Consider the following 13,374-nt stretch of genomic DNA (forward strand, 5'->3'; position numbering starts at 1 on the left):
GCGCCGCCGCCGGCATGGCTGGGGCTGCCGCCAGGCGGGTAGCCGTACTGCGGCGCTGGGGGGAAGCCGGCCTGCAGCTGCGACGCGCCGCCGTACCCGGCTGCCTGCTGCTGAAGCAGCATGCGCAGCAGCTGGCCGTGCGGGGTGCCGGGGTCGCCGGCAAAGCCGGCGGGTGGCTGCGGTGGGGGCGCCTGCCAGCCGGGCGGCGCCGCCTGCGGCCAGCTGGGCGGGGGCGGCCTGCGGGGAGGGGCGGCGAGGGGGAGAAGCGAGGGTTTAGGGTACCACAGGCGGGCGACGCAGCCAGGCAGCAGGCGCAGCAGGCAGCAGGCACAGAAGCCGTCACACAGCAGCAGGCGGACGCGGCAGGGAGCCGGCAGCAGGGGCCAGCAAGCAAGGCCCAAAGCACAGCGCGGCAGGGGTGGGCTGCATGCCGGCTGGAGGCGGCCGCCGCCCCAGGCAGCGGCTGGAGCCCAGGCAGCCGCAGAGGATCTCACCCGTAGCCCGCAGCAGGCGACGCCCCCCATCCCTGCTGCTCGCCAAAGCCGGCGGCGACGGCGGCGTAGGGCTGCGCCGCCGCGTAGCCGCCGCCCGCCGCCTCCTGCTCCTGCTGCGCCTGCTGGGCGGCGCAGGCGGCACCGCCGCGGCTGCCGCGGCCGCCGCGGCCGCGCCCCGCCGCGGCGCCGCGCCCGCGGCCCCACCGCCCGTACCCGCGGCCGCCTGCGGAGTATCCCGGGGCGGTGTCGATTTCCATGGGAGTATCCAGCAGTACCGCCTTTGCCGCGGCAGCCACCGCGGATACTGCAGCCGAGCGCTGGGTGCGGGGGCGGGCCTGCGGGGGCCAGGAGGGGGACGGCGGCGTGCGGTACAACGTGAGGCAGCCGGCGGTACCACAGCGTGGGCCCCGCCTCGACGGCGGGGACAGGGCGAGGCAGCCAGGGCACAGGAGCAGGGGCAGGGGCTGCCGCGCCGCGGGGCTCCTGCACAGGCCGCCTGCTGCATGCTTGCCCATGCTGGGCACGAGGTGCTGGCTGGGCTGGCAGCCTAAGGGCTCTCACCCCGGGACCTTCCAGCTTGGCGCGCTTGGCTGCTGGGGAGGCGGCGGCCTTGGGGGCGGCCGCGCCCGCCTGCCGGCCCTCGCTGCCTCCGCTGTCGCTCTCGTAGTAGCTGCAGCGCCAGGTGGGGAGGAGGGGAGGCAGGCGCGGAGGGGCGGGGGACAGTCAGCCAGCTGCCCAGCACACAGCCAGTCCAAGCCAGGTGGCCGGCTGGTGAGGGCTGCGCTGGCTGAGGTGCCTGCCTGCTCCTAAACAGAGACCAGCACGGGGGGCCAAGCATGTGTGCGGGCATGTGCGTGTGTGTCGGCCAGGCAGGCTGCCACTCACTCGTCGCTGCCGCCCGCCTCTTCGGTCCGTGTCAGCAGCGTCAGCAGCGCCTCTGCCGCGTTCTCGGGGTCGGCCTGCAAGAGGGGTGTGGGCGCGTGGGGGAGGCATGGACGGGGGCGGTGTGGCGGCGGGGCGGTGCAGGAGAGGGGGCAGGGCAGGGAGGGCGGCAGGCGCCCGAAAGATGGGGGCCCCGGCTGGTGTATGGGAGCAGGCTGGCGGTGGGGGGGAGCAGGCTGGCGGGCGCCCCTGCACTGCCTGGCGGGGCGGGGCTGACTGGAGCCCCCCTCCCCCCCGGGGCTGCAGTAGGCCGCCCCCGCCGCACCTGCAGCCCATCCGAGGCGCGCATGGGTGCACTGCTCTTCTTGCGCCGCCGCCGCGCCGAGGCGTCGGCGGCGCCGCCGCCATCGCCGCCGCCGCCGCCGGGCAAGGGCAGCGAGTCGGAGCGGGCGGCCAGTCCGGCGTTGGGCGCGCGGGGCGCGCGCTAGCTGCATGGCGCGCCCCTCGACCGCATGTTGACCGCTTCAATGAGCTTCTTGAGCAGCCACAGGTTGTTGTTGGAAGAGGAGCGCACGCCATACACGAGCTGGAACATCTCATGCGGTAAGGGAGCAGGCAGGCGGTACGGGCAGGCGGTACGGTCGGCGTCGGCAGCGCGCAGGCAAGCTGGTGCAGCGCACAAGCAGGCGGGCCGGCGGGCGGGCGGGGCGGGGAGGCGGGCCAGGGACGCGGGGCGGTACAGGCAGGCGGTACATGTGGCGCACCTGCAGCTCCCGCTGCGCCATCTTGTTGATGCGGCGCACCGCCTGCCGCACGTTGTCCACCCCAAAAAACCTGCGTGGGCGGGCGCCGATGGGCGGCACAGGCGGGTGGGTGTGGGTAGGTGGGTGGGTGTGGCAGGTGGGGAGGCGCGGCGACAGGGCGAGTCGGAGTAGGCAGGCAGGCAGGCAGGGCAGGGCAAGCAGGCCTGCAGACCCACAGGCCTGCAGACCATCAGGCAGGCGGGGCGGGGCAGGAGGGAGGCGGGGAGGCACCCACCTCAGCGCGTTCATGCCCCGCGCCTCCTCAGGAAGCTCGTGCTTCAGCAGGTGGTGCCTCCTCTCCCCCTCCTGAGCATACGGCAGGCCGGCTGCGGCGCAGGGGGCAGGGCAGGGGGCAGGGGCAGGGGCAGGGGAGCACAGCGAGTGAGGGCGTGGCGAGGGGCAAGGGGGAGGAGCGAGGCAGCCGAGGGGAAGCCGGGCCGCGGCGAGGGCGGGAACGCGACACACGCTGCAGCCAGGCGCCCACGCGGCGCCCACCCCCGCCGCATGCAATAGCAGAGAGGGGCTGGCTGAGGGCCCTTTAGTGGGAGGGGCCTGCGGCAGGCGAGCGCATCCCGGCTGCCAGGCGGCCGCCGCTCCTGCCTGCTCCTGCCCGCTCACCCAGCACATAGTCTGCCTCCGGCTCCGCCTCGTGCACAATGGTGCGGTGCCACTGGCCGCGGCCGCCGCCGCCCAGCACCTCGCGCGGCCGCGCCTGCTGCTGCTGCTGCTGCTGGTGCTGCTGGAAGTAGGAGTATGCGCTGCCGGGGTGCGGCTCGGGCGCGCCACCCAGCGCCTGCTGCTGGTGCTGGTGCTGCATGTGCGGGTGCAGGGCGGGGTAGGGGAAGGCGGCGGGGTGTGGGGCAAAGGGCGAGGGCGCGGGTGGCGCGCCGCTGTGCGCCGCCTCGGCGCCGGCCGGGGCCAGCTGCACGCGGCCGCCGGTTGGCTGCGGGTAGGGCGCCGCCGCGGCCTGGCTGGGAGGGGCGGGGGCCGGCGCGGCGGCCTCCCACGCGCTGCCGCCGGCTGTGGGGTGCGCCCAGGCGGGCGCCGCCGCCGCGCCTGCGCCCGCGGCAGGCGGGTTGCTGCCGCCCTCCACGGCCGCGCCTAGGGCGGCCTCCGCCTCGGCCGCAGCCGCCGCCGCGTCGGGGCGCTCGTCGCTTGTGGGTGCTGCGGCTGCCTCGGGGCCGGCGGCCGCCGCAGCTGCGGCCGCTGCTGCCGCTGCGGCTGCTGCTGCTGCTGCTGGCGCCAGCTGGTTCTCTGGCAGGGAGGGGTCGTTGCCGGAGGAGGCGCGAGCCAGGCGCTCGGCGGGCGGCGGCACGACGGGGAGCTTGGGCAGTGTGGCGGCGGCCCCGCCAGCGCCCGCTGCCGGCGCCACCGCGGCTGGCACGCTGCCTGGCGGCGGGGCGGCGGCGGGGGGCGCCGGTTTGCTGGCCGCGGGGCTGCCGGCGGTGGCATAGTCTGGGGCCCAGCCGGCTGCGGAGCCCTCGCCGTGCGCGGCGGGGGCGGCGTGCTGCGGCGCTCCCTGCGGGCCGTCCTCCGGGCTGCTGGTCATCTCTCGGGCCGCAGGGGTGCTCCCTTGCTAGGATTGGGGGCTGGGGGAGGCCTGCAAGCGCGGAAGGACGTCACGACCGGATGTCTCGGCTGAGGTCAGCCCCCTCAGGACTAGGTCAGGCTGCGACCAACCCGACCCTAGGCGGCGAGAGGGGCGCCCAAGCCAAGGCCATGCGAGGCCCAGGGCGTGCAAACCCCAAAGGGGTCCCTCAAAAGCACCCAAAGGGATGCGCCGGACGGAGGCCCGCTCCCTCGCCCGCTTCCAGGCAAACCACTGCCCCCATCCAGCATGCGACGGAGCATGCCGGTTACAGGGGCAACAGCACACGGTGAGCAAACACCGCCCAAGCCCGCCGGGAAACGCACCCTGTCAGCCTGCCACCGCTCGGCTGGTCCTCCGCTTGCCAGTGGGTGATGGCTGGGTGTGTTGCAGGAGCGGTGCGCGCCTGGAGCTGCTGGAAACGTGGATCCTTGTCGGGGCAGTCAGGTGGGGAGTGTGGCTCCAGTGCGGCGCGGAAAACCAAGAGGTGTGCACGATTGGGGCACGGGGAGATGTGGTGAGGGCGTCGCCGGGGCGCACACACGCCAGTGCCAGGGTCTTGAGGGCATCACCCCCACACAGCCAGTTCCCGCACCGCCGTTGGACGCTGAGATGCAGACCGTGTATTCCAGGGACTCTTGTGGCGCGCGGTTGGCTTGGGGGCTGAGGGTTTGGGGGAGCGTGTCCCGCTGGCGGATGAGCAGTGCCTTACACCCCTTGATTTAGCCCCTCTCCCCAACAGAACTGCCTTCCTTTGATCATATGCTGCCACTCTGCGGCATGAGGGAAACCCTCGCCAGCGTCTGCCCCTGGCGAGCACAGGCCCCCCCACCGCCTCCGGCCGATCGCCCTGAGCCTTGCTCAAGACGGCTCAACCAGCGTCAGGGCGCTCCCCTGCCGCTCGCACCGGGCGGAGGGGGTGGAGAAGCTGGGTCCTTACCGCCAGGGCTTGCCCCTGGCGGGACTGCAGCCCCAGCTGGCACCCGCCGGGCGGCGCCCCCCAAGTTGCAGCGGCTGGCCGCCGCTGTGCGCCGCGGCCAGCCAGGCGTTTGCTACCAGAGAGGCGCAAGCCTGGCACAGGCACACCTGCGTGGTCTGCTCTCATCTGCGCTTTCAGCCGCCCGCTAATCCAAACCGCCAGCGGTGGCTTCACAACGCCTCTGGTCAAAGCATGGACGGTGGCGTAGAACAAGGCGCAGAAGGAACAACACACTTCTGCCATTGACCGGTGCTACAGGCTAGTTGCCCTTCGTAAGTGGGCAATGGAGAGCAGAACGCTCGACCACGCGGCGCTGCCGGCATGCATGAAGCGCGCATGCTTTTGGCGGATGGTGCTGAGCTAAGAGGGCACAGGTGGGTGTGTGATGTAGGTTTCAAGTGTACAGAGGGTGATGGGTGAGGAGCTTAGGGCACAGGTTGCGAGGGAGCAACAGGTGTGTGAGGGGCGTGACAGGTGTGCGAGGGGCGTGACAGCGTGATGAGTGGGGGGGGGTGCGGAAGCGTCACGCGTGCAGCAGCATCACATTGTGCAGCAGCAGCACGGCAAGGTAGTGGGGGCGGAGGCCCGCTTGGGCCACCGTGGGGCAGGTGAGGGGGATGAAAGGGAGCCAAAAGATGAACGCCAGCGGTACAGGAAAATAGCAGTTGGTCCACCGAATCAAACAGTACAGACGCAGGCAGTTGGAGGGGTGATGAGTCTGCAGAGGGAATGCTCGAGTGCCCAGAGCGCGCATGGCCCGGCCCCAGCCCTGACAGAAGCATCAATACAGCGCCTCTCCTCTGGTTTGTCGGGCGCCATGGGCGGGAGAGCGGGACGCGGGTGGCCTCTGCGGCGTGCACTTTGTGCGGCCTCACCCAAGGTAACTCCAAAGGGTGAGCACCTGCGGGCGGCAGCGGCGGCGGCAGCACATCGAGGTGGAGGGAAGCTATGCGGAAGCCAGCCGCCGATCTGGTCTGCGCCGCTGGCAGGCCCGGCTCCACTGTGAGGTTGCTGAAAGTCCCAGCGGCACGGCAGCCCAGCCCCCCTGCGCCCCACCTGCGCCAGCGCGGGCACCACAAAGCCCAGCGGGTCCCAGACCGCGTCCAGGCGGGAGGCATCCACGCGCGCCTGCCGCAGGAGCGCGCAAACGCCATGCGCCGACCCACCTGCAGCGGGCGGCGGCGGCACCGCACCGCGCATGCAGCGCACTTGGAGCACAGCTGCCTGCTGTCAATAGCACAGCCCAGAAGAGCTGCGCAGGAACGCAGGACCAGGCGCCGCAGCTGCAGCCTCACCTCTCTGCGGTACACCGTGCACAGCGGCAGGCAGTACGCGGCGCCCAGAAGCGCCACGCACGCCAGCTGGCAGCCGACCGCGGCGGCCGCGGTGGAGGCGCCGCCTCCGGCGGAGGCGCCCAGCTGGCTCCAAGCGGCGCGCACCATGCACAGCGGCGGGAGCATTGCCGCCAGTGGGAAGGCCGGTCTGATGTAGTGGTGTATGTGTAGTGGTGAATAACACAAAACACACCAACTTTCGCTCCCCGGGCAGGCCCAACACACACACACACACACACACACACACACACAAGGGGAGGGACACACTTTGCAAAGGCTAGATGTGCAGCGGAGCAGGCACACCAGGCAGGCCGGCAGCCCGCAATCTCAATTGCACCAGCAGCCCGGCAGCCCACCTCCGCCAGCAGGGCCACCGAGGCGCAGGCCAGGCGCAGCACAAAGGTGCCGCCGCTGCGCAGCGTGCTCAGCGCCAGGTAGCCGGCCTGTGTGGGCAGGTGTGGGTGGGATGGGCAGGTGTGGGGTGGGTGGGCGAACGCAGGGGTGTGGATGGTGGCGAGGAGGCTTGGCCGCCTGCCTTTCTTTTTGTTGTGAAAGGCAGGTTATGCGGCCACAGAACGGAGGCGACCCGCCATCACAGCAGCGCCGCCAGCACAGCAGCAGGTGCATCGGTATGGCAGGGCGGTGCCGCCGGCTGCTCACCGCCTGGAAGGGGAGCCTGACCAGGTCTTGAGGCAGCCAGGGGATGTCGGCGCCGCAGCCTGCCGCGCTGCCGGCGCAGTACAGGCGCTGCACCGTCGCAAAGGCGGCGACGTCGCAAGCCAGCTGGGCCAGGCTGGAGGTCAGGGCATGGTGCCTGCGGGGATGGCGACCGGGGGGCGGGTTGCCATCGGCGGTCGGTCCTGGGGAGGGCCACAGACAGCAGGCACACACGAACACTGACAGAGGGAGGTTCTGCATACAGGGTTGGGCCAGGCACGGCAGCTGGCTGCGCCTCTACGCACCTTCGGTAAAGGCGCCACTGCTGCCCCGCGCCGCCAGCTGCGCCGCCGCGGGCAGCACGCAGGCAGCTGCCAGGAAGGCGGCTGCCTGCGGCGCGCCGCCGCTGGCCAGCCGGGTGGCCGTCACCGCCCAGATGAGCGCGCGCAGAGCCACCCACTCCCCTTCTGTACGGTCGTGGTGCGACAGCTCAGCCTGAAAGGCTGCCTCCAGGCTGGCATCTGCAGGCAGGAGGAGGCGACGGGGTAGCGGCGGGGCGCGCGCTGCGGAACTGCGGCGGGCAGCCGGCGCTGCGAGACGTCTTGCTATCAGGCAGGTGCACGGTGCAGGCTGCTTTGCATTGCGCGCTGGGTGCTCGTTTGGGAAGCTCAGCGGGAAGCTCAGCTGCAGCAGAGGCCTCACCAGAGTAATGCAGGTGCTTGTGAAGGAACGCTGCCCCCGCTTCGGCGTGCGGCGCCGGCGGTGCGGGACGCGGCGCTGGTTCTGCACCCCCGGCCGTGCTGCGGGCTGCATCCCTCACCGATCCTCCGCTGAGCCTCGGCATGGCGAGAGCGGTGTCAAGCACGACGCAGGGGGTTGCGGGGGAGGAGGCGTAGCTGCCCCTCCCCGCTTTGGCGCCGTGTTTGGGTGTCGTTTGTGGGCGCTCCACTTGCTGCTCCGAGCTGTCTGCTTGCAGGTGCTGCTTATTCACAGCGCTGGCGAGGCAGGGGAGCGAGTTTCCGGCAAAGCTGCATGGGGTGCTGCTCGGCAGCGCATGCGCAGCCCGGTCCATGGGCATGCCAGTAAAATTTGAGTCGCGACCCTTAAGGGGGCAGCCGAGGGGAGGGTTTAGACGCCCTCTCGGCACCCAGCTGGCACTGAAACCAGTTGCTGCGTCAGGGAAGCACGGGCTGGTTCAGTGGGATCACAACCCTCGATGGCTGGATGAAGAAATCAACATTAGCAAAGCCCCTGCTGGACCATGTGTCGCTTTGGGCAGCGCAGCACGGGTCTCCTCATCTACGAAAGGGAGCTATATTACTAGTTGCAACTCGTTGCAATTGCAGGTCCATCTGAACGCGCCATTCCAATTAACCTATTGCCCAATAGCCTCTTCCCTCCAAACACCCCCTGAGAGAGCTGTTTCCCGCTTGCAGTAATTAGTGGAGCCGTTTGAGGCGGTCAGCGGGCCGCCTCGCTCACTCCGGCACCATTGAATGGGCGGAGAGCCAGCCGACTCCCAGCCCCGTTCCCGCTGCTTCAGAGCGTCCCACACGTCATAGAGGCTGGGCTACGCCCGCTGATTGAGCCTCCCCTCGCCCCCAAGCCCAGCCCTGATCACCGACTCTGCGGGAACTGCTTCGCCTAGCTCTCCCCGCGGGGGCATTGCACCACACAACGGAGAAATGGGCGGCGAGGCCGGAATTCAGCGAGCGGGGAGCGTGCTGGGCTGTGCAGGGCCCGCGCCTGCCCTCCCCCATCGTGAGCCATTGCGCCCGGGGAGTGGCTCAAAATGCTCGGCTAATTGTGCCTGAGAGTCAGGAGGAGCTCCAGGCCCGCACGCTGCGCCTACAGAAACTGCCGCCCAAATGGTAATAGCACAATTAATAGCACAATAGCTATAGCACAATTGGAATGGCGCGTTCAGATGGACCTGCAACGAGTAATACAGCGGAATACACTCATTACCCAAAGGGGTAGGGGACATCTGAGGCTAAAGAGCACCAGCAGCCAAGCGCCGCTCAAAGAGACCAGCTCCCAGCAGCGGCGCTCGGTCGGCGGGCGGGCTTGTGGTTACCGTGCGACGGGTATGCCGAGCGACTGGCGGTTCTGTGGGTGGATCACCCATCAATGAATGCATATGCATGGAAGGAGCGGGTGCGCAGCAGTAGGAAAAGGGTGGCGCCAGGAGTTTGTGCGAGGAGCAGGAGCGCCTGGTGCCAGTGGCACACGGTGAGCGGCCGGCCTGGGCAAGCTTGGGTCCAGGCGAGCAGGCTGGGGACTGGGGAATGAAAGGCATGGTAGGGCACAGAGGCGCTACTTGCGGGGGGCAGGGCATGCACAATTGCTGGCTGAGTCGAGAGGCATGAAACTGAGGCAGGTGGGGCCACAGCGAGGCCACCGTGACCAATCAGGGATGGGAGAGTGAAACTGAGTGCACGGGAGTGCGCAGCACAGCAAGTCGGCACGGCTTCGCCAGGCTTGCTGATGGGTGAAGAATGAAAGAATTGATTGGGAGAGGGGAGGAAAGAATTGGGCGTGGGAGAGGGGAGCAAATGCCAGCTTGTTGTAGGCAAGATGCTGACAGGAGTGGGACCGCGGCAGCGCTTGCCTGGCCTGCAGGCAGGCCAACCCCCGCCTGCCGGCGTGCGGCCTCACCCGAGGTAGCTCCACAGGCTGATCACCTGCAGCAACCACAGCAAGCACAGCAGGCACAGTGAGGATGCCTGTTGCAGCGTGACACAGCGTGCCCAAGCTGCGGGCAGCCCGCCTGGGGCTGGGCCTCCAGCAGGCACCCAGGCACACGGTACCAGCGGCACGGCAGCCCAGCAGCCCAGCGCCGCTCCGCCCCACCTGCGCCAGCGCGGGCACCACAAAGCCCAGCGGGTCCCAGACCGCGTCCAGGTGGGAGGCATCCACGCGCCTGCCGCAGGAGCGCGCAAACGCCACGCGCCGACCCACCTGCAGAGGGCGGCGGCGGCACCAAACCGCGCACGCAGCACACTTGGAGCACAGCTGCCCGCTGTCGGTGGCACAGCCCGGAAGAGCTGCGCAGGAACGCAGGACCAGGCGCCAAAGCTGCAGCCTCATTACCTCTCTGCGGTACACCGTGCACAGCGGCAGGCAGTACGCGGCGCCCAGAAGCGCCACGCACGCCAGCTGGCAGCCGACCGCGTCGGCCGCGGTGGAGGCGCCGTCGGGGGCGGCCAGGCTGCCTGGGGCTGCCGCTGCCGGCGCCAGCTGGCTCCACACGGTGCGTGCCGCACACAGCTGCAGGCACGCAAGGCAGGGCTGCTGCGGCGGGGTCAGGCCGAGGCGGGCAGAGTCGAGAGGTGGAGCGGCAGCGGCAGCGGCTCAGCAAGCCTGCTTCGCCAAGGCATAGCCCTGGTGAATGAAACGGTTAAGTAATTTGATTGAAATGATTGTATGCGTATGCGGCTGGGCCAGGCACGCGTGTGTGGGGACACGAGGCATCCGCTGGGTGGCAGGCCGGCCAGCGGGCTGCGGCTGCTGAGAGCAGCACAGAGCGTGGTCCCCGGCAGCCCGGCGGCCCACCTCTGCCAGCAGGGCCACCGAGGCGCAGGCCAGGCGCAGCACAAAGGTGCCGCCGCTGCGCAGCGTGCTCAGCGCCAAATAGGCGGCCTGCATGGGCAGGCGGGGGTGTGGGTGGGCAGGTGTGGGGTGAGCACGCGAACGCGGGGGTGTGGATGGCAAGGGCTGGGCTCACGGCCACAGCTGGCGCACCGACAAGAACAGTGGCAAGGTGCAACGCAGCGCGGTGCCGCTGCCTGCGGGCGGGCCTCACTGCGTGGCAGGAGAACTGCAGCGTCTGGCGGAGGAGGCACCAGGGGCTGGCCGCCGCCGCCTCGGCCGTCGCCGCGTACAGGTGCCGCATGGTGGCAAAGCCCGCCACATCCGACGCCAGCTTGGCCAGGCTGGAGGCAACGGCGTGGTGCCTGGCAGGCAGCAGCGGGGGGCACAGCGGGGCGGTGGCGACAGGGGTGGGGACAGGCAAGCTGCGAAGGGCGGCGGGAAGCAATGGGGTGGTCCAACCCAAGCAGGCGTTAGGCTCCAGGGGCGTAGGTGCCGGCAGGCGGCTGCGTGCCAGGCAGTACCTGCGGTACAGCGGCCACCGCCACGCCATTGCCGCCAGTTGCGCCGCCGCGGGCAGCACGCAGGCGGCCGCCAGCAGCGTGGCTGCCTGCGGCACGCCGCCGCTGGCCAGCCGGGTGGCGGCGGCTGCCCAGATCAGCGCCCGCAGCGCCGCCCACTGCGCCTCCTCCGCCACGCCCTGCTGCGACAGCTCAGCCTGGAAGGCTGCCTCCAGGCTGGCATCTGCAGGCAGGAGGCAAGCCAGCCATGCATCGTTGGCATTGCACGCGCTCTTCCCCGGCGCTGAGGCGGCAATATCCCCAGAAAGAAGCACGATGCCGCTCTCGCTCACGCGCCGGCAATGCCATCAACGGCAGCATGCGCAGTTTGGCAGGGCCGCTGACACGGGGCTCACCAGCAAACAGCAGGTGCTTCCCCAGCAGCGGCTTCAGGTCGGGGGCCACAGCGGCAGAGCATGGAAGGTCGTCCAGTGGCGTCAGTCCCGCTGCCGGCGAGGGTGCCGCCCCCGCCCTATGCAGCAGGGCCTGCTCCAGGCCGTCTCGTGTACACTGCCTGCACTCAGCTCCGCCCGCTAGCCCCTCCACCTCCATCGCACTGTCGAAGGGCTGCGGGGCAAACTTTGCCATCCCGCTGTGTCGCACTACCAAGGCCATGCGAGGGCGCCGCCAGGGCCTCAAGCAGCATCAATAGGCCGCAAGCAGCAAGCGGTGCTCGGGCCTGGGTGGTCACCGATGGCAGGGGTGTGGGGGGCTGCTTGCTGCTGGCAGTGCCAACTCCAAAGGCTGGATCGGGTTTCTGATCGGCTCTGTGTCGATGCCGGGCCTGTTCAGTGTGGAAATACAATCGAACTCACACATGGTACTGGGAGCGCGCCAGGAAGGTGGCGGCGGCAAGTTCAAGCACTCCCCCATTCGTCGCCCTGGCGATCGCACCCAACGAGGGCGGCGCAAAGTGAGCGATTGAGCGTGGGCAAGCCCGGCCACTCGTTCAGGGCAAGTTCGACCCCCGCACCAGTACACAGCCCCACTAGGCTGGCTGCGTTCAGCCGTCAGCCTCCTGGCTGACTGCAGGTGGCAGGCGCAGAGCAGCTGGCAGCTGAAACTACCCGCCGCCGGCCGCCGGCTGCCCGCCGCCGCCCGCCGCCGTTTCAGGCGCCACCCTTCAGCCGCTGCAGCCTGCGCCCCTCGAGGGCCTGCATGGCCGCCCAGCGCTCGCGGGTGAGCGCCGCCTCGCCGTGGCTGAGCGCCAGCAGCCGCGCCAGCTGCAGGGGCATGTCGGGGCGGGACACATCAGGCGCGACAAGCGGGGTCGCCCATGCAGGGAGGCGCTTGGTGCCACGCATGGTGCGAGGGGAGCAATGCGCACGCCGCCGGCTGCACGCCCAGCACAGGGTGGGAGCAGCCGTGCCGCAGGCGTGGCGTGGCGCAGGCTGAGCCCCATCCAGCCCCTCGGAGGAGGCGAGCAGCGCAGCATGCAGGCGCCGCCGCCGCCAGTCAGCTGCCCCCCTCGCTCCAAGTCAACAGTTCAATCATTGGCAGCGAATGCAGCAGCGTGGTAGCCAGCTCACGTTCATCCAGGCGTGGAAAGTGCGCTCATTCACGTCGCGATCCTTCTGCCGAGCCCCCGCCAGCTCTGCAGCGCGGCGGCGGCACGGGCGGCGGCAGCCAGCAGCGCCGGTGGGGGCACGACGACAGCGGCTGGCAGCAGGCAGCGGCGCGGGCGATGATGCTGGCAGGCGCGAGCGGCCGGCCTGCAGCAAGCAGGCGCGCACAGGCTGCCGGCATGCGTGCTGCATTGGTGTGCCTGCCCAGGCTCACCCTGCTGCAGGAAAGTTTCCATGTCGGGAGGTATGGCAAAGTCGGCGGCGCGCGCGGCCGCCAGGTAGGCGCGCAGTAGCTCCAGGTCAGCAGAGGCCGCCGCCGCCGCCACGGCGCTCGCGTCGGCTGCGCGGGCCGGGATCGGGGGTACAGGGAGGGGCGGGAGGAGGTGAGATAGGATAGGAGCGGTATCACGGCCACAAATGGAAGCAGCGACAGGCAGAGGCAACGGGCCCAGGCAGCGTGCTGCATTCCCGCTTGCCGCCTGGCGCCGGGCCTGCGCGCTGGGGGCGACCGGCTGCGGCGGCGGCGGCGGGGCGCGGCCAGGCGGCGCGCACCTAGCGGCGCGGTCGGGCGCAGCGGAACCGCCACGCCCGCCGCGTCTTTGAGCAGCGAGCGGCCCAGGCTGAGCACGGTGACGGGTGCGTCGGCGGGCTGGTCCAGGGAGAAGAACTCAAAGTCGTAGGCGACGCGCTGGCGCCACATCAGCGCCTCCAGGGCCTGAGGCAAGGCAGCGGGCGGGCGGCAGCGGGGCGGGCGGCGGGCGCTGAGGCCTGATGTTTGTAAAGCTGTTCACAAGCACGGCAGCCAGCGCAGCGCCTCGCTGCCAAGACAATCGCTGAAAGCCCGGAGGGGCCGCAGCCAGGCGTGGGCCCCCAGCCGCTGCCCCCGCCGCTGCCGCCGCGCCCTGAGCCCCCGCCTCCTGG

The 13,374-nt window shown here is 70.5% G+C and overlaps 2 protein-coding genes across 2 annotated transcripts in view; both read right to left on the reverse strand.

The window, feature by feature from the left end:
* CHLNCDRAFT_136656 (hypothetical protein) overlaps positions 1–3,728 on the reverse strand; it is a gene marked incomplete at both ends in the record, with an annotated part of 5,021 nt that extends 1,293 nt beyond the window's left edge. Inside the window, 8 exons of the mRNA XM_005845578.1 lie at positions 49–237; positions 495–829; positions 1,056–1,164; positions 1,380–1,453; positions 1,702–1,860; positions 2,141–2,210; positions 2,415–2,505; positions 2,798–3,728. Coding sequence (XP_005845640.1) covers positions 49–237; positions 495–829; positions 1,056–1,164; positions 1,380–1,453; positions 1,702–1,860; positions 2,141–2,210; positions 2,415–2,505; positions 2,798–3,728 — 1,958 coding nt within the window. The remainder of the gene's footprint in view (positions 1–48; positions 238–494; positions 830–1,055; positions 1,165–1,379; positions 1,454–1,701; positions 1,861–2,140; positions 2,211–2,414; positions 2,506–2,797) is intronic.
* An 8,163-nt stretch (positions 3,729–11,891) lies between these two features.
* Positions 11,892–13,374, reverse strand: part of CHLNCDRAFT_136659 (hypothetical protein) — a gene marked incomplete at both ends in the record, with an annotated part of 4,763 nt that continues 3,280 nt past the window's right edge. Inside the window, 5 exons of the mRNA XM_005845579.1 lie at positions 11,892–11,914; positions 12,009–12,111; positions 12,418–12,482; positions 12,668–12,793; positions 13,006–13,168. Of these exons, the coding sequence (XP_005845641.1) occupies positions 11,892–11,914; positions 12,009–12,111; positions 12,418–12,482; positions 12,668–12,793; positions 13,006–13,168 (480 nt within the window). The remainder of the gene's footprint in view (positions 11,915–12,008; positions 12,112–12,417; positions 12,483–12,667; positions 12,794–13,005; positions 13,169–13,374) is intronic.

Source organism: Chlorella variabilis (assembly GCF_000147415.1).
Source record: "Chlorella variabilis unplaced genomic scaffold CHLNCscaffold_17, whole genome shotgun sequence".
Lineage (NCBI taxonomy): Eukaryota > Viridiplantae > Chlorophyta > Trebouxiophyceae > Chlorellales > Chlorellaceae > Chlorella > Chlorella variabilis.